This window comes from Falco peregrinus, chromosome 1, assembly GCF_023634155.1.
Source record: "Falco peregrinus isolate bFalPer1 chromosome 1, bFalPer1.pri, whole genome shotgun sequence".
NCBI classification, from domain to species: Eukaryota; Metazoa; Chordata; class Aves; order Falconiformes; family Falconidae; genus Falco; species Falco peregrinus.
In genome coordinates, this window is record NC_073721.1 from 299,968 (window position 1) to 320,179 (window position 20,212).

Genomic DNA, 20,212 nt, shown 5'->3' on the forward strand with positions numbered 1-20,212 from the left:
AACCTTGGAGGAAATTGAAAATACTGCAAAGCACTGACACAGGTATCTTCCAAAATGCAGTGGCTACATCTTGAAATAAAATCACCTTAAAGAAGATATAAAGCCATTCTCCACACAAAAATTGTAGTCCTCATGACAAATCACAATGTTCGTGTTCCCTGTCTGCTTTCTCCTCTTAGGAAGCTCTATATGAATGCCCAAAAAGTGCCAGTCTACTGCAGGGTTTGAGGTGTCCATTCTATTTATTCATGCATTTCTATTATTCTTTGTACGCTCAGAAGACCCAGATATTTTCAGAACAGCTATGCATTAACAGCTTTTCCTAAATTACTATGATGCACAATAAAGAGCTAGTAAAGAAACAGGATGCTTGAAGAAATGCAGACCAGAGGACAGAGAAGAAGAGTGAATTGTCATGTATATTTAATTTAGTTTTTTCTCTGAAAAAGAAGGTAAACAGATGCCAAAGGAAGCTGCACAAAAAATAACTGGCTAAGTGAGAAAGAAATTTGGAGCAGTTATTGTGTTAGATGAATTATCTCTCCTCATTCTGTAGACAAGAAGGCTGACAAGGATAAAGGGCTGGTAGAGAAAAGCAATTTGTATGTGAGTTTCCAACTTATTCCTTCCAAAGTGTTTAGCAATGAACTTACCGCAGTGCCATTGTTATCTCTAAATACATCTTGATTAAAATAGTCAAATAGCTTCTTTTCTAATTGTAGCATAACCTAAAAAAAATAAAAAAAAAAAAGGAGAAAGGTCAGCAAAGCTCTTGGACTCAGCTACCTAATACACAGCTGTTGGAAGTGACCCTTTTAGAGATATGCAAACCCTTAGAATTACACAACGTTTATACATGTCTAAAGCTCCTTGTCAGCTTGCCCATTTGGTTGACTGGCAATCACTTAAAAAGATCCAATTAACTGAGCATTAGGTGTGACAATCTATATCCCTCCCCTCCCTTTAAATTATCAGTTTGGAACAACTATATTCATGCTTTGTAGAAAAGAAAGTGAACATTCAACGTTTCTATTTACACAGGGGGTACAGAGGGCATGAAGTTGTTTACCTTTCGGTCATTATCAGATTCACGAAATATTAGCTTGACTACTTCATTTGTGTCAGCTGCCCGGATAGTCTGCATTGTAGCCTTTGCACATAGCGTCTAATAAAAAACACAAAGGAAGAAATGGAAACTAGGTTATACACAACATAAGGCCACATTTAATTGAACTTTATTAAATCTATGTATCTTCAATGTCCACCTGAAAATATGAAAATATGCAGGTCAAAATACAAAGCATTGCTAATTTAAGTCACTTCCCCTCATGACGGATTTAAAACAGTACAGTGAATTACTGTTTGGAGAGAAGCAGGCAATATTAAGAAAATATCAATTAGATAAGGCAAATACTCATTAAACTTGCTACCACAAACACGGGTTCTTTCACAGGTCTGACACTGTGTCACCCATTACTTGCAAATATCCTCAAAAGCCACTTCCTACAGCTGACAACTCCATAGCCCTACTAGTTTCTGTGGTGCATTCTTAAAAGCCGATAAATACATTGGCATTACAGTTCTGTGGGTTAACTCCTGTTCACAAAAACTTTGCCCTGTAAATTAATGTTTCAAATATAATTTAAAAGTCCAAGCAACACTTGCAAAATCTTCACAGTTTACTCTGGATATAGTGAATCCCCCATGCTTCACCCTTTTAAATAAGAGGCAACATCACATGTCTAGGTATTTTGAGTGCTGAGCATTTAAAACATATTGTAAAAGAATGCTTTATCAGGCACAGAGGTACGAATTCCTGAGGAAGTGTCAGGTCTCAATTCATCTGTCATTTGCCTGGTTGGGGCTCAGTTTCAATGGCACCCAAAGCTGACCTAGAGAGCAACACTGAACGGGCTGTTTAAAGGCTTGTTGCTCTGTTGCATTGTAACAGGTGAAATCTGGAGCTTTCAAGCAAAGCAGTTAGGCATGTATTTAACTTAAAACCATACTTCAGATTCACTGAACCTGTACTTTTAGTGAAGCTTTAAGTATGTTAAGTGCTTTGAAATGCAGAAATAGACTACATCTTAACTGTGGGGTAGGCAGGCTTCACAGAGTGCTCTGTACTTATCCAGCTTGGGCAAAGCTACTGGATGGTGTGTAACGCTACCCTGGCCCATCTGCCTGAGCTGCTGGAAACCACAAGGCAGAAGACAGAAAGGGGAATGAAGGAAACCTTGGCATTACTCAAAGGCAGAGAGAAAACGGCCAAGGTGTGCACCCACACCTAGGAGGCAGTTCAGCATCCTTTGCTATGGCTGAGGCACAAGCTGCTGACAGGATCTATGCACAGCCCTGGGTAAGGACGTTGCCAAAGAGTATCCTGAATAAAAGCATATTTTGCTAGAGTTTCTTCACAAAAGCGTGCTAAAGAAAATAACTCAGTCAAGAAGAGGCAAAGAGGTGACTTCCCCACTTTGCCTGTTCCATTCCTTTTCATAATGGCCAGACAACAGATTTTCATTTTGCATAATATTAATTTATAAAATAAATGTATTCTGTGGTAACAGGGTAATAGAATTTCATGTCCTACTACATGCTTCTTTCTTACACAAACAGAAATACGTATATTGGGATTCGTTATTAGAAGCGCAGTATCTATCAGACACAATGCCATGGAACTACAGCTTCTCAGTTCCCCATTTCTTCTGAAGGCAGAAATACATACCAAACATGCATTTAAACAAAAATCCATCTACTTCCAAATATTTTAGATCTCAGCTGAGGTTACCAGTGCTAGAACGGAAAGAATTTGTCAATGGACATTTTGCCCCCGTTTGATAGAAAGACATTAAAAAATGATCCTTGATAAAGGCCCCTGTGTGTTGCAACAGTACAAACAAAAAGCAACAAGCTAAGCCATTTCATTTTTAAAGGATAACTTGAGTGTGATTCAGTAAAAATAAAATACAAATGTGCTTTTTTTTCTTCAAATCTGTAAACTGAACAGGCGCCAATTCCTCATCTTACTGGATAAATGATGTCCTTTCCTGACACATTTTTCTTGGTTGTTACCCGCCCGCCACACCACCCCCCCCCCCCACCCCCCCCCCCCCACCCCCCGCCCTCAAAAAGCAGTGCCATGCCTATAGATTACAAACATCTAACTCTGGGTTTTATCCTAAACAACTTGCAAGAGTCATGGTACCGACATGGCCGTAGGTATCTGTGAAATCACAGCTTTCACTGGAGAAAGGAGTACTGGTCACATGGACACAGATGAAGGCTGCCCTTCGAGAACTTCATCTGTTCGGCAGAATTTATGGTGTTTTTCTGAAAGGTTTGGGAGAAGCGAGGGAAGATGCCGGCAGTAGCCAGTTAAACCTGACTGCCTGGGAGGGAGGAGGAGAGGCACACCGGGAGCATCAGGGAGGCCTTGCTTTTGGTACCACTAGCCCTGCTACCTTTTCCTCCGTGTTCACCCTGTTCTGTAGGATCCCTTTTGTCTGTTCGGACACGTAATTGCCGTTTTGCCATCTGTGTCTGCACCGACACGGGTGAGGTAATCCACCAGTGAGCCATTCCCAAAGTGTGCTCCCTCTGGCACCGGCTATTGAAATTCAAAGCACAGATTAGCTAATCGGGTCAAACCCCAAAAAATAGCGCTTTGGGCTCATGTGTCACAAATCAGTCTGGTCGCCTTTAAACAGTGCACCAGATTAGAACAAGCACCCGAACAAACCAAAGCGGAAAACCCGCCGCTCTCTAAAGCTGGTTTCTAAAGCCCTAACAAATCGCTCCATCTTTCACTCATTTAAACTTTCCAAATGAGGGTCAATACGGTCCCCGAGCATCCAAATGCTAATGCGCTTAAGTGCGCTTAAGCAGCTTTCCAGAGTGAATGGGCCAAAGAAGGGCTCGAAAAGACAAGGCAGAGTTACTGTCACTGTCAAAAAGTCATTGTAGCCACCCCCAGAGTGGTTGCAATTCAAGAAATTCATGATTTCTGTCTCTTAAAGGCATCTGCTTGAGAACATTTTTTTTTTCTGAGCTGCTTTATCTCACAATTTCAGGCCTGCTCTAAAAGAAAAAAACCTGTGATCGACTCTTGAGAACCAATATGGAGAAAGGACCCACATACCTTATTGCTTTCAAATTTCACACGCACAAAAAGTTACCTTATTCACAGACAAAAAGTGATTGGGCAAAGGTTCATTTCTTATACAAGCTGAAGCACTCCTTTTTTCCTCCTCCTTTCAATTTCTACAAAGTCGTAGTCACCCAAGCAGAAAAACTTTCGGGAACATGTGCCTTTTTAGACAAGTCTACTTATAAAGGGATTTTTTGTTGCTGGTAAAGAAAATCAAAATGCTATGAAAACACACCGTTTCTTTTGGGGTCTTCCCTCAAAGGTACTCTTTCACAAATTCAGAAGAGGGGAAATCAGAAATCAAAACCCTATCCAAATTATCTTTATTAAAAAATATAATTTTTTCCTTTGGAAACAAGATTTGGCTAAAAATTTTCCAGGAGAGCTGTATTCAGAGCTCAGAGAGAACTCAGTATTCAGCCTATGCTTAGCAAACATGGATGTGTCTTACTCCCGTTTTCACATATACTGTCCACACAGGTAGTTGCTTCACAGTGTTTTTTGAAATTATTGTTTGCAATAATTTATGTGTATTGAATTGTAAAACAAAGCAATAATTTTTCTGACAATTGCCTTGGAACATAATAAAAATGTACTGTTAGGCAAAGCCAGGTGTGAAAGTTTTTTATATCAACAAGAGTGAAATCTGGCATTTCTTATAAACTCTGCAAACCTCAGAAACCAAAAGCTTTTTGATTTACAGCAAAATTGCAACCTTCAGAATACTTCTGCTCCCATATATATACAACACATTGAAATATTTTAGACTGCATTTCTGCATACTTACAGTAAAAAGGGATAAAGACATTAAAACAGTTGTGTTTATACATAAATCATGCTTTTTGTATTGTATTGATATGGAAACACTCTGAACATCTGTGAAGTGTCCTGTTTCCTGCTAGCAGTGCTCTGTTGAAAATTGCAGCTGATATTTCATTGATTTTGCACTCCTGCTTTCTGAACATCCTTTAGATTCCTGAGTCTACCTCTTGATGTGTGAGCTGAATTATTGCACGTTTGCAATTACTTCAACAAGTTTTTGGAAAAAAGAAAAAAAAAGTGGTATGCAAGCACATACAGACTCAAACTTTCCTATTGCTTCTGTCTACTGATTCTAAGGATGTGTATTATTTTTCTCAATGTTTTGAATACTCTTCTTAGGACTTCTTATTACTTTGACTTCTTCTAAGGAAAAAAAAAAGGAAGTAGAATATACTCATTGCTCCTTTATAATTACAAAAGTTCAGCAATAATTGCAATTGCAATTGTCAGTAAGCTGTGTGGATGAATGCAGAAGTGTTTTGTGGCTATAAGAGCTGGGAGAGAAGTGCAGAGTCTAAAGAACACTAACATGAAACATAAGCCAGTTTAAATAAGGTCTTGAGCACATGAGCAATCAAATCAATTAAATTTAAGATATTTCATTTTATTCCAGTTACATTCTCTGGGGATTCTGGGGGGATAGAAAAGACAGAGGTATATGTATCATCTAATTATGACAGTGAAATACCACTTATGCTGCTCAAAACCCCAAATCAATCTGACACTTATTAAATTAGGATAATCAAATGCTTTTTTATTATTATCTGGATGCAAATTGTATTTGAAACAATCAGCGTGGTATAAGATTTGCTACTTCGGGAACAACAGGAACATCTGTCTTGTTTGGGCTCCTCCTTACCGCTGAGGGGTTGACATGATGTCCTGGGTATTGGGAATTACTAACAGTAAATTCACCAAATCACATGATGTAAGAGAAATAAAATTTGCAAGTAAGAAAAACAAAGTTAAATGTAACTTTCTGAGTCAATCAAAGCTGTGCCTTTAGCTACAGGATTGGTAACAATGTGTTTCTTAAACTCTATCTGCCACTGAAATGGAGACTTACTTTAGCTAATTTTTCACAGCCCTGCTGAGGTATTCAGCTATACAGCTGCTGCAAACAGTCAGGGAAATTACAGGGCTAAATTCGCCAGTGTCAAGCAATCAAAACCCATCTGAGAGGACGTACACTTTTACTTGAAAAAATATCCCTTAGACTATATATTAACTTGTGTTAACTTTAACTGTGTGTAAACAGCAATAAAGCCTTAGAGAAGTTACTATGCTTTCAATACTAATAAGCTTCTAGGAGCAGGAATTCCACACAGCAGTGAGATAAATGTTAGCTTAAAAAAAGACAAATATAAAAAAGTATTAATGAGAAGTCACTTCAGTATCAATATGCAGAACGACTTTCTCTTTGAATATTCCCAGAGGAATAAGCTCACGCCCAGGGGAGCAGAGATGGTGGCAGGGCTGGGTCGGATGGAAGCGAAAGCCGCCTTGCACCGCTCCCGTCTCTCCTCTCAGCACACTGCTTATGTAGCATGCATACACTCCATCTTCTGATGGGAAATCAATGCAAATTACATGACACTGCTGCCTGTATTCATTTTAGGACTGATTTAACTTCACGGGCAGTTTACAGCAGCACCAGTTCACTACCTGTCAAAGTCTGGCCCTGAAGCTGCCCTAGCCCTGCAGTCATATTCTGGTCTCCACCGCACGACCCGTCTGCTGATTTATGGCTGAGAGATATTTTGGTTTTAAAATACCTCTTTGTGTAGAGTCTGGGAAAAAAAATAGCTCAGCACTAAGACCCTATCTTCATGCTCCCATTCTCCCAAAGATCTTCTGCATCCCCAAAATAAATGATCCCTGCTGCAAACAACTTGCATTTCTTTGGTCTCAATTTCACATTAGTTGCACTAAGCTCATCATGAAATGAATTTTCTTGTCCAGAAACTTAGATCATTCATGACAAAGTTATCAAATGGTATCACCAGGCAATGTAAAACCATTTCCATCAGTTTTTCAGGTACTGTGCTGAGTAAACCGAGAGACCAGTTTAACGGCACAGCCTCTGTCTGGCAGCACCCCAGCTGCCTGCTCTGTCAGTGACACTCTCCTGCCGGCTCTGTTACTGCTGAAAACACCACCCAGTTCTTACAGAGTTGTCTTTTGCAGTAATGGGTGAGATTTGTTTCCATTTGCATGGCAGACAGTGGGGCCAAGGTCCCAACAGCCCCCACCTGCAGACCATTAGCCCCAGCCGCCCCTCGGCTGGTGTGGGGACAGGTGCTGGAGCGGCTAGCTTGGTGCCATACGCCCACTGCACAGCCTGCCCTTCCCCAGCCCAGAGAGACCCCCGGGCTTGCTGGCTGTGCCCTCCCTGCCTCCGCAGCTTTCCTCTGTGCCAACAGCTGGTGGCAATGATGGCTCTCTTTTTCATTCTTTTCCTCAGAAAAGAATCTGAATGAAGTCCAAAAGGCCTCTGCCACTAAGATTCTCCGAGTTTACAGATCTGGAAGAAAGTGTAAAATGCCCAACCTTATGTTCTTGGAAAGAATGTGCTGTTGCAGCCGTGTCCCAGGAGACAGGACCACTAGATTGTAGCTGTCAGCTGCCTTCTAGCACCTTTTTCACCTAAAACATATACTTTTGATAGCAATTGAAAGAAATCCCTCTTGGCATTTGTTACATATTTAGCAGCAATAAAATTCAATCTATTATATAATCAGCATAACCTAATTCAGATACTTAGACACTGTACTTAATTTATAAACCTCTGGTGTTTCAATCTGGCCTCCCTAATTTGAGTAGCTATTTTAAACATTGTTTTCTTCTGAAACCAAGCAGCCAGTTCAGTTAGCTGATACATTGTTCATGTGATTTAATTCTAAAATTTACATCAGGGCCCACTGAATAGCAGAATTAATTACTACTTGATTACCTACATATATTGAAACAGAAAGTATAAGGGTAATAGTTTCTCACACTTCTAAATTTTTCCCCACAGCATCTTCCCACACCCCATTTTGTCAAACTGAGAAAGAGACTTTCAATAGACACTTCGTGCTCTGTCCTAAACAGTTCTGCAAATACAACCACCCCCGTTTTGTAATTATTTTTCTTTTTCAATACTACTGTTGAATGGACCTTTTTAAAATAATTTTGTTCATATTACTGTTAATTTCTCCTCTACCCCTTGAGGTGTATACCTTTCTAAGAATTAAAAAGTCAGAACAGAACTCCTTTTCCACCACACATATTCACCTGCATGGTGATTAGCTACTAGTTTTCTCTATCTGACTTCTCCTGGTCAGGATCCACATCTTTTGGATTCTCCGTTACATTTTCCTGACTACAATCTCAAAGTCTGAGCTCAACTAAGCATCTACATATTGATTCACAAACCAGTCAGCTTGAGTTGTTTAGCACCTGCATGCATCAGAGACACAAAACTCTGTAGGGTCTCTGCAGGCAATGGTGAAGTTTTCAGGTAAAGGGTTCCCCTGCCCCTTTTTAAGCTCTCTGTTTAAATTCACTTACTGACACTGACAGTAAGTTTCAAATGCATTCCCGATTTTGATTAGATCTGGATAAACCCTACACCACAAGAAGATCTGGAACACTGAAGCAGTCTGCTAGAAAAATCCCTTCCCTCCTCCTGTCCATCTTCCTAGTCATTTAGCATCACTACTTGATGTCAAGTAGGGTCCTGGGGGAGTTTTCAAAGACAATTATTTGCTTTTCCATAATTACAGGAACTGGAACAGTCCAACTGTTCTTATGGAAATCTTCTGTATATATGTTGTCTGGTACCATAACGTGTGAACCTCTTGAGATTTATTCAGCCATTCCATTACTTCACTTCCATTATTTTTTCTGCTTTGGCCAAGCAGCAGTACCAGCTTGAAAAATTCCTTCTTGGAAACCTTCACAGCACTTACCCTTTTTTTACTCCAGCTGACTAAGCAGAGGACTGTACGTATTGTTTCTGTTGAGCAAAGACTTTGATGAAGCACACAGGATCTGTCATGTAAATCTCCTTCTGTAGAGAAATGTACTGTTCCCTTGAATTCAAGAGGAATGAAGTAAGAGGCAGCTTCTCTCCTCATAGCTAAGCTTGTTTTTATCTAACTTTCAGACTAAGAACCTTCTTTTCATTTTAAAAGCAAAACAGCCTGTGAACCCCATCTGCTCTTGTGTATTTTGCAATTGCCTTTGTTTTGAGTGGTAACATTTGCCTCTATTTGTGCTCATGGTGTTATTGTTTCTGCTACCTCCACATTTAAATGTTTCTTACAGCTCTAAGAAATTAATCATGGGAGCAGTAACATGAAGTAGCAAAAATTTAAGCCAACACCTAACAAAATTCTTTGGTGCTTCCTGACTCAGTTTCAGAACTGGTCATTGCAGGGTTCCAAATAACTGGAGTCTGTCAGCTTTATTCTTCTTAACCGTACCAGGTTAAGACTTACTGACACAGCTTGCTGGGGACTGATGAGAGTGTGCACTGCCATATCACAGCTGCTGCGAAGTGCGCTGCACAGGAGAGTATTTCTAGGTTATTTCACTCAGAACAAACAGCAAGACTCAGAAACACTCCCAAGCAGTATTTTGTTCCACCAACAAAAAAAGGTAAATTTGGGAGTTTGCCCTTTAAATTAATGGGGACTTGTACAAAATCAATGGTGTGACAGGGCTTAAGATCGAGGTCTAGCCTCTGAAAAGTGTGAACCTCTCTCTTCCGCAAAGCAGACTTACAACGCAGCAGCAGGTATCATCTATGTAATATATGATGCACACCCAATACACTGTTCAATAGTATTTTTGCACTTGACATCTATCTACTAAGCTTATCCTCAGAAACAAAAACTGGAGCTGACTTCTTAGAACATGAAGTGTTGGGAAATTCTGAAATCAAACCACTTGTCCACCTAAGATCTATACGCCTTCAGGCAGACACTAGCTACTTTTGATCACAAAGTAAGGAGGTTTTTTTTTCCTTCCCATCATGCACAGTAGCAAAAATAATTAGTCCCTTAAACAAAGATGGAATTTGAGACCTGGAACAGAGGAAAGTGACTTGCATGAGGCACGAGTGTGTACCAGGCTGCCAAAAGCTCAGGCCTGGGCTCCAGCTAAATGTAAGCACAACTGTGAGATGGATGAGTGCCCTCCATCTCATCAAATGACCGCAAGCATGCATGGCAAAGTGGGAGAGATGTTAATATTCTTCCACTGTTTCCTGCCTATGGGAAAAGAAAACCTTTCCCCCAAGTTAACTTTACTTTTTAAGGGAGCAAATGTGACAAGAAAATAATTTCCAGTTCGCTGTATCTGGGTTTTTTGACCTGAACAAGCTGGGAATGTGAAATTCACCATGTTAATAAAGGGAATGTGCTGTGCAGTGTTACGGTGAGACTAAAATTTGGCTGATCAGGTGATGCCTTGCTCGTGCAACATGTAGACAATTTCCTTACTGTATTTTTCCCCTTTCTCTGTTTGTCCTGCCTCCCTGACTTGACTCTTTTTCATGCTGCCATATCTCATTCATTTCTCATCGATGTACTCCCTGTCTGGTTCCACATCATTTGCTCCTTTATTCACTTTTGAAATGGAATATGAGTCCAGCAGCCTGTAAGTTCAAATAATTCTTTTTAGCTAGTTATGTTCAAATAGCTCAGAGAAGCATGATGGGGGACTGCTGAGTTGTCCTCCTCTCCAATCACTGCTGTCACGCAGCCTCTAAGCAGTTGGCTGCAGCAGCACCTTGACGCTGAAGATGCTGAGAAGCTGGGCTGTGGGGCTGTGGCAGGTCGCCCAGGAGGCATGCTGCTGACTGGCATGCTTGTGCTTCTTGAACGAGCTGCCAACCATCATGGAGTTCACCTATTTCCAGGAGCACTTATTCACACATTGAAGTAAATGCTTTTTAAATAAAGTGAATGAAGAGTATCTTTGTAAAATACTGTGCAAGGTGTAGACCCAAGGTTTACTATAATCTCTCTGATAAACAGTAAAATGGATTGACAGTTCTGTATGTGTATGACACACATGCCACATCCAATACAAAGACTAGCAACATATAAAAACCAGTTGTAGGGTAAAATAGTCAATGTGGAGAGCAGGAAATAGGGTGGCATGTTCGCCTTATCATCTCTCTTCACCACCCCTGGTAAGGTAGCTTTGTGTCCTCTTTGGTGTGGTTTCTGATGGTGTAAGAATGAAAGGCTGGTGCATTACAGCAATATTCAGAATTCCCTCCAGGACACCACCTCCACTGAATGGGTCCAAAGCTCAGTTGCTGACTAACAACAAGTTGCAATGCAGCCCTTGACCAAGTAGAGTGACATAGCTGGTCAGAGACAGAGAAGGATTTGGAGGAACAGCAACTTCACACTGCTGGCTGGGGATCCAGAGGGATTTAACCCAGCAACGAATGCTGATCCCTGGCTCATTTGAAAACCAGTGGGTGTTACAGAGCACGGAGAAAGAATAGAAAGTTCTGCCAGAAACAACTTCTACGGCCCTCCTGCTTGTATGGACCGATGACCCATCTGCAGTGGTTGGAGGCCCAACTGGACAAACGACTAGAAAGCATATTCTACAGAGTTTCTGAAACACAGATGAAATTTTTTTCCTTAAAGCAAACCAGGATTCAACCATGCTGAGAAATACAGAGAGCTCCCAATTAAGCAGAGAGAGGGAAAAATGCAAGTTCAAAAGTGTTAACGCAACATCATTTTAAAGCTAACAGCTGTGGACTAGCTCGTGAAGTACTATTCTTTTTGCTGTATCTTTAAGTGCTGTTGAATTCATTTGTCACTTGATCGAAAGCCAACAGGCTACAAATCTCCCAAGCCCCTCTCACACTGAATAGTGGCAGAAGTATTCTGTTCCGCCATAAGAAAACATTTGTGTGCGTCTCTGTCCGAAGTCATACATACTACTTTAACTCATCTGCCTCCCCATTCTCTCCAGCCCAGGAGGACAAATTGCTCACTGTGGCTCCCTTTCAGAGGCAGTACAGCACGCAAAGAATCATGACTGAGCAGAAACACAAGAAACAGGCACATAAAAATTCATCACTTTGGCCTCCTGACCTCTTGCCACTGGGTTTGGCAAACCCTGTCTCAAAAAGTAGCACCAAGGGAGAGCTAAGCAGACTGGCTGAGTGAAATTACTGACAAAAAATATCTTGGACACAGGAAAACCCCACCAGATGCTTCATTGTCTTTGCAGAGGAGTGGTGCTGAAAAAGGGGGTGATCTACCACATGGCATATTGGGTGGAATAAGTAGTGCCATTGTTTCAGAGCAGCTCTGTCACTTTACTGACTGCAATACAAAGAGGTGTAAAGCAAGATTTAATCCTGACTTTTTAGTCAGCAGATTAAAACCAATCATGCCAGATGTCCACAAGACTGTTTAACATACAGAAAGCTTTTTCATACTCTACAAAAAAGTGAAAGCTGTAATAACTTCTTCTTTATTTCCTCTAGAGAGGCCTTTTTCACTCACTTTTCGTCAGAAAAAAGGGAGATGTTGTAATGGATTTTAAGATGTGCTATTAATTTTTACTATAGCCCTTGCTCTTTTCCCTTTTGAGACAAAGCTGAACAAAGTAAATTCTTTTACCCATCCAAAATCAGACAGGTATGCCAAAGAAAACTGCTGGCATAAAAAAGGAAGAATTTATATCTGTAAGACCAGAAATGGGCATTATCAGTATTCACAACAGAACTGAAAATTCCTCTCTCTAGTACTTGATGTGATGCAAGATATGAAAGTGTGGCTGTCAGCATGCTGATAATAAACACGTAATTGTTTTCCCTCCAAAACTGAAATTGCTTGTGTGACTTTTTGCACAGGTGCCTCCTCACACATGCTGGCACATACCCAGTCTGAGGATGTGCATGCTCGGCTGCCTGCATTATGTATGAGAACACAGGCACACACCAAATCTGGGGCTGAAGGTGTCTTGCATAACCCTCTGGGCAACCCTTGTATGCAACAGGAACCTTACATGGACCACGAGAGTTGCGCTGATCCCAGTCCAGCCGTCCTGAGGGAAGGTCCACACAGCACCAGGGGACGTGTGCTGGCAGGGACAGCGCCTCCGCTGCTGCTCCTGCAGTGGGACCAGAACCCTGACCAAGGTCACTGGAAGCTATGACAAGCTCTAAAATATGAGTGCTAATAAGTGATATCCTTATTTAAAAATACTCTGCTTTTATTTAAACACACCTATAGAAATGGTAAACACTTTTCAGTGTGTTGCTTTCTTCTTTTTCTATTTATAAATAAATGAATTTCTAGAAATATTACTGGAAAGGATATAAATTCAACAATTTCTGTATTTTAAAACCATGTTTAGTATTTTTTTCCACTGTATTAAAAAAATGCAAGAAAATCTGCCTATTAGTGCCCCCCCCGAATTTCCATAGCCAGAAATGCTGCTAAATTCAACAAACCCCAGAATGTATATTTAGTTTCTCATATTAAATTGCACATAATTTATGCATTTAAGAAAAATAATTGACTCAACCTTTCAAAAAAAGCTATAGAAAAAATTACATTGCCCTAAAACTCTGGTATTAGACTGATTTGTGTCACATACCTCATTTACTAACTTGGAAGCTATATGGCAGCAAGATAAGGCCTTGCTTGGTATCCGTTACCTATCAGTTGCCTATGGAAAAAAATGCAACTTTCATTATCCCATTTGTTTTCTTGTCATGTACTTTACAAAATCCTGATTACAAGCTCCTAAAATAAAAGTAACCATCTTACTGAATCACTAACCTAAAACTGCTATTAAAACCATTCTCCTCATTTTATATCTAGTCAAGACCTAAATGAAAACAGTTAAGATCTGAATTAGCAAGACATTGCTTTAGTTATACTGATACTATGTTAAGGACAGACAGAACTCTTTACTGTCTTTTTAGTACTTTCAGAGAAATACACATAACCTCTTACTACTGTGCTAATGCAGATGCAAGATGATACTCTATTAAATGGTCTAAATCAGCTGTATGCATAACTGCAGATGTTCTTCCCTCCTGCTACTACCTAAATTAATGTTGCATGCTTTAAAACTAGGGTGCCATTTCCAGAATTCATGTGAGACAAAAGGGTAAGTATGTTTTGGTTAATCATGGTTTACAGCATTACAAACCACAGCCACAGTGACAAGCCTAGTACCATGCTTTCCTCCTGGAAAATGTGTCATTAAGTTAATTAAGCTGTACCATTTTTGTTTCTACCACTACCATCCTTATTGTATTCTTTGCAGGGCTTGTCTCATACCAGTAATATTGGACAGGTAGACACATTCACTAATGTTTCTCTTTTCCCCAGTGTATTATGACGACTGAAAAGTGTAACACACTTGCTTTAAATCGTCTGGCATCTCATTCTTGTGCTGGAGAGACATGTGCAGGCACCATAACGAAGATGATGGTATATTCTTTATAACAAAGTCCAAATGGAGACTCTCAAGCTACCTAAGAAGAATAAGTCAACTAAGTGTAAATCTGTCTGAGAGATTTCTGCCAGTTAAACACTTACTTCACTGTTACTTATTCCACTTTAGAATCTCCACAATTCAAAAGTTATAATTCTACTCCCTACTTCTGAATTTCTTTAAGCAACTCTTGTGGGTGGTCCTCAAGATACATTTTACCAATTTTTCATGCCCATCCCTCGAAATGTGACCCTGCTCCTGTGCTTTTATCTCTCTGACAACTTCACACAGGAAAACATGCAGCCCCTCTGATAGCATGAAATCGGAAACAATAGCCTCTGGAAACAAAAGGGAGTAGGGAGGCAGGATACAGTCCAGGTCCTGGCTGATTTTAGGCACAAACAGATGTTCATAGGACCCGATACCCTGAGCAAGCTGAAAGGAAAAGCTTGTAAAAGAAATGGACCTTAAAAACAATGTATTGAAGAGCTTTAAATAAAGGCAAAGGGAAAGCAATATGGCTTTCAATGATAAATCTCAGCAAAGAAAACCAAAGTGGCACCATGAATTTCAATGATGCATTTTTCTTTTTCAATGAACTCTACAGCTCATTTTGAAATCTACAAATTGCTCAAAACTCAACTTAGTTTACAAGTCTCCCATACCCATTAAAAGGTTACAATACACCCATTTCTCATTTCTTGCAACTAATCACCATAGCTGGGAACACCCAGTGAAGTCCTGAAATATAGGCTAATGCTATTATTTTAAAAGCTGCTTATAGCTCAACAAAGAGGAATATGCTGAAAGAATCTTGATCGGAAAAAATCTTAGACTAGCTGTTGGAACAAATTATGTTCAATCTCCTTCTCTTTTCATGTGCAGTATTTCAGACTCAAAAAGCCCCACGTAAAGAATCTATGAAGCGCTGTCCTGAACTGGGCCTCGGTTCTGTTTCACAAAAGCCAATACGCACCATTTACAAATGAAACAAAGTGTAGAATCACTTCTCTGACTGAAGTTTCTGCTTTTGTGATTAAAACTCTCTTCCTCTTTCTTGAAGAGCCTGCTATCCAAAAGGCCCTGTGCCATGCTCCAATGCACAAAATACATGTATTCATTACAGGAGGAAAAAAATAAAAAAACCCTGAAAAATTTGGCACAAAGGAGGGTGCATAGCTTAGGTCCTGTTTAGGATAGCCCTCACTTGAACTCTGCACATTTGCATAGATTTTACCTATTGATTGTCTCTATCAGGAATATAGCGGATAACTAAAACGTTTCATCAGCTGTTTGTGGTCAGGTGCAAATTTAACTTGTTAATTATTAGCATCAATAAGATGCATATGGTAAAGAAACAAAGAAGCAGTATTTTCTTTCAGCAGCATTAAACTCTGCAGAAATAATTTTAATGAAAAGAAGATCTGAGACATAAGGCACTTAAGTCTACTTAGGAAGCTTTAAGAAATTACTAGTCAAAACTCAAGTCAAAAGCGACCAGGCATTTGTCTAGTCTCATCATATATACCACGGACTGCTACACTGCACCCATTTCCTCCTGAACTGAAACAAACGGCACGTCTTTTGCTAGAACAAATCTTCGGAAAGACATTAGGTCTTGATAAGAGATGGGACATTCACTGATCCCTCTGGCAGTTGCTCCAAGAAAAGAAACTCTTACTAATCACTCTTGTGGCTAATTTCTCATGCATGATTGTTCATTTTCAATTATCTGTTAGTGGCTTCTAAATACCATTTAGACATGAAAGGACCAGGAACATTGCTGTAAACACAGCAGAATGTGGCTACTGCAGTCTACTAACTACAAACTCCTGGGGAAGACTCTCTGAGCTACCAGCCAGGGCTGTTCAAGTTAAATTTAATGGAGGTCTAAGGAAGCCTGGTTCAGCAAACCTGATATTACAACTTGTAAAAGTAATTCCTCTTTGGCATTCGCACCTGGACTAGGGTCTCAGTAAAAAGACAAGAGTTCCTTACTCTCGTTTCATGTCAAATCATGCTTTTTCAATACATGAAGTGAAGGTGTTTGATGGGTTTCAATATACTAGCTCTGCAGCCACACGTAAAATCAAAAAGATGTACCTAAAGATGCACTAATGACATATGCCATGGCACTGCTGTGGCAGCTGGGGTTCAGCCGTTTGCCTTCAGTGTCTCCTACTGTTCTGACTACTAACAACTCCTCAGTGCTCCTACACATGCAAACAATAGGCAAATGCAAAGTTAAACAGTTGTATGTTTTCAATGAACTCATTTCGCCTTATGATCACTTGATTACCATTTTCATCCAAGTTGTTAATCTCATGGCAAACTGCCTTGTTCAAGCATATTTTGTGATTGCATTATATCTTTCAATTTTTTTCTCACTAACAACTTTTCCATTAGTTTGCCTGAAATGTATGTCAATCTAACAAGCTTTCAGCTAATGAGAACCTTGCTCAGTGCTTCTCTCCTTTCTTCCACTTTAATTACAGGCAGAAATCTATCACTCTTCTAGCATTCTGCAATGTCCCAGTTGCTCCAATTTGTCATAAACAAACCTTAAAGACTGTTCCCTACAGATGGACAATTTAAACTGGCCAGTCCTAGTAGTTAAAATACTCCTCTGTTACTAACAAACTGTTGCATGCTTCATAATCTTCATGTGATGAGCATTTTCTGTTTCTTTTAGCATGTAGAGCAGAAATACATAGAGAAGACCTCTGCTATTTATGAAACAGCATTTTCAGGTTTATTATGTGTATGAAATAAAAGATGTAAATTTTTTTTGGTCCTCCTTTCTAAACAGAAATCTGGTCAGATACAGTAAAATACTGATCCTGCTCTATATGTCTGTAAGTAATGAACATGGCAAATGATGCTCCCAACTAAAGGGAAGAAAAAGAAGTGACAGAATAATGAAGGAACAACAGAAGTGCTGGTGTGATGATCCACACGAAATTCAACACCCTACAGACCAAAACCACACTGTTCTGCAGAACGCCCATCTCCTGCCTGTAACCCATTCAGGCACCTCTCTGGCTAAATCCCATAACAGCCTTGCTTCAGTAAATATGGTGTCAGCACGCTTGTGTGCATAGATAGTGCTGCAGTTGCAGCCACGATGAAAGCTGATAAAGAGCAGAAGACCAGAGTGCCACCCAGCTTCCACTTACTGATTTACCAGTCAGGACACATCACCCAGGCAGAGGTGGCTCAAAGCTTTCCTTCTGTTTCAAATTATACAGAAATATGTCAGGTTAAAGTGATTTTCAGTACATTCAAGGAAAAAATTACTATCAGATGTGAACAGAGCTCTCAAGTGTTTCATTTGGGTCCAATACTGACATCCTCATGAAATTCAGCATTTGTTAAAACTGCAAAAATGAAAGACAGAAATGAAAAATAGATCAAAATAGATCTTGCCTGTTTATTCAATGACATTTACAAAAGGGGTAATACTTGAAAGACTTGATAAACCTTCAACCTACTGAAAAGAAATACTCTTACCTATGTAATGAACACTCACTACTCATTCCAGCCCCTGTTAACTATAGCCAGAGTGCCAGCACCCACCAGATCAAGACATTAGATACATGGAGTTCCGTGTCTATCAGTTGGAGAAAACCCAGCAAGCCATTCACAAGTACTGTTGTCTCATTATCTAGACTTTTGGACTGTCTTCAGATATTTCAGAGTGATAAAGTCAAAACAGACTAGGGTTTTGAATGGCATTTAAAAAATTTTTTTTCTGGATGAATGTTAATAACACAGTATTACTCCTTTGTTGCGGTACTGAACTGTCTGTGACAATTTGATTCAGAACCACATCAACTAAGCGACCAGTATGATTTGCACTAACTGTAACATGTTTTACGCCATAAAAGACATTCTTTAACTTCTTGGAACTATATCCAATGCACAGGAAATTCAGCTGCCAGTACTAAAGGATTTTTAAATTACCATTACAAAACCACAATATATTAGCACACATAGCTGCTCAGTTTAAATACTGGAACATTACAGGCTTCAACATAAGTTTTACTTAGTTCTAGGGAAATTATCAAAGGCTAAAACAATACTAATGGTAACAGTCTACATATATCCTTCTATATCTTCCCAGTGCACACTCATGGCTGAAGAAAATCTGTGCAAGTTGTTGGCAGAAAATAAGTGAAACAGCCAACTGTACAGAAATTATTGGCAAACACAGTCTTTCCTCTCAATGGTCACATGTTTTCAACCAGAAATTCTGACAGCCAGGGGTCAATGCAAGCTATTTGCTGAAGCACATACAATATGTAATACCAGGTGACTGTTTGAGACTTCTGTAGAGCCTAACTACAACAGAATTACAGCCTTAATTTTGTCTATTCCTGCTTTTATTGTTTGTCATTGTTTCTCAGAGTTATTCTGCTGTCAATATTTGAAGAACAGAATCCTGTCTTGATATTGATTTCCTAAAGACTTCGAATCACTGTCTTCATAATGCATATATTTTAAGGCAAGTGCATGCAAAAAGTGGAGGTGAAGCTGCTTATTGAATTAAATCAATACCAGACACCAGATTGGCAATTATAATCTAGTATTTATTTTATATAATGTAAAATACCCAGTAGACAGAAGAAAAACAAATTTCAATCCCACTTCAGCAATCTCTAATTTAAATCTCTTGTATACTCTGGACCTTCAACTTGCTGAAGTTCAGTTGTTGTCACTCAAGCATTTAGCACATACTTGACTTTACTCCAAAGCTGGTAATGATTGGGTTGCATAGTGCCACCTTCTGTGATACTTCTATGGTTCACACTGAAGGGCAGAGAAACAAAGCGGTGCAGCTACAGTCTGGAGATGTTTCTCCAAGGGGAGTTTAGGGGCTGTGCTGCAGGGACTTCATGACTCGGAAAACCCCAAGTGACAGTGAGGGTGAAATATGAGATCCACCAACTCTATCCAGGTTATGTCTGTGCTTCCACAAGCTTAATGATGGTACTACAATAACACTGTGTTCAGCTGAAAACATATAAAGAATTAAAACTGGTTGAATTTTCAGAGTTATAAGAATAAAAGTAATCTAGAAATAGCACTATAGAAACACACAGTGATTTCCACAAAGAATTCAGCCAGTATATGCATTTCTTGTCTCTATGGAAGCCAGGCAATCTCAGTGCCACACAAAAGGCTAGCTAGAAGACAATAAACATAGGAGTTTAATGTAACTAGCAGCAAAGGTACTGTAATCCATACCAACTTTTTGAGGTTGGAGAGTACACTAACAACCTTTTACTGTTTGAGGGTTATTTGCTGGTATCACTCTGGACTACATAGGCTGGGTGTAAGAGGGCTTGATGGTAGATAGTGGAAATTTTCCTCTAGCTACTTAGTGGCCTCCTCACACTTACCCATGTGGGCAGGACTGAGCTCCATGGCCTTGGTTTCTGTCCATGACCGAAGTCTACATGGCAGATGCTGAGAAGCTGTGCTGCAGTAAGAGCTCAGGAAGATGTTTTTCCCCCAGGCAGCTGATTTTCCACCTTTTCTGGCAGGAAAGCAGGAGAGGCTGAGCACCTCACTTTGTGCCACTGAGACGCACGAGCCTGCCTTCTTTCTGCTGCTGCTGCACCCATGGGGAGCCCATGGGATGGGGGAGCACCCGCTCCACAACTGCATGTGCCAGGAGAGTGAACCCCTATACTTGGAAGTGTTATATGCATCATAGATGGACCCTGGACCATTCTACAGATATTTTTTCACATTGGAGGA

At 40.0% G+C, this 20,212-nt stretch overlaps 1 protein-coding gene across 2 annotated transcripts in view; it reads right to left on the reverse strand.

Annotated features, from left to right (window-relative positions):
- INPP5A (inositol polyphosphate-5-phosphatase A) overlaps positions 1 to 20,212 on the reverse strand; it is a 257,164-nt gene that overhangs the window by 39,132 nt on the left and 197,820 nt on the right. For both annotated transcript variants that reach the window (XM_055800651.1, XM_027784683.2), the window contains exons 10-11: positions 1,070 to 1,165; positions 654 to 728 (exon numbers count right to left, since the gene is read on the reverse strand). In XM_055800651.1, coding sequence (XP_055656626.1) covers positions 654 to 728; positions 1,070 to 1,165 — 171 coding nt within the window. The remainder of the gene's footprint in view (positions 1 to 653; positions 729 to 1,069; positions 1,166 to 20,212) is intronic.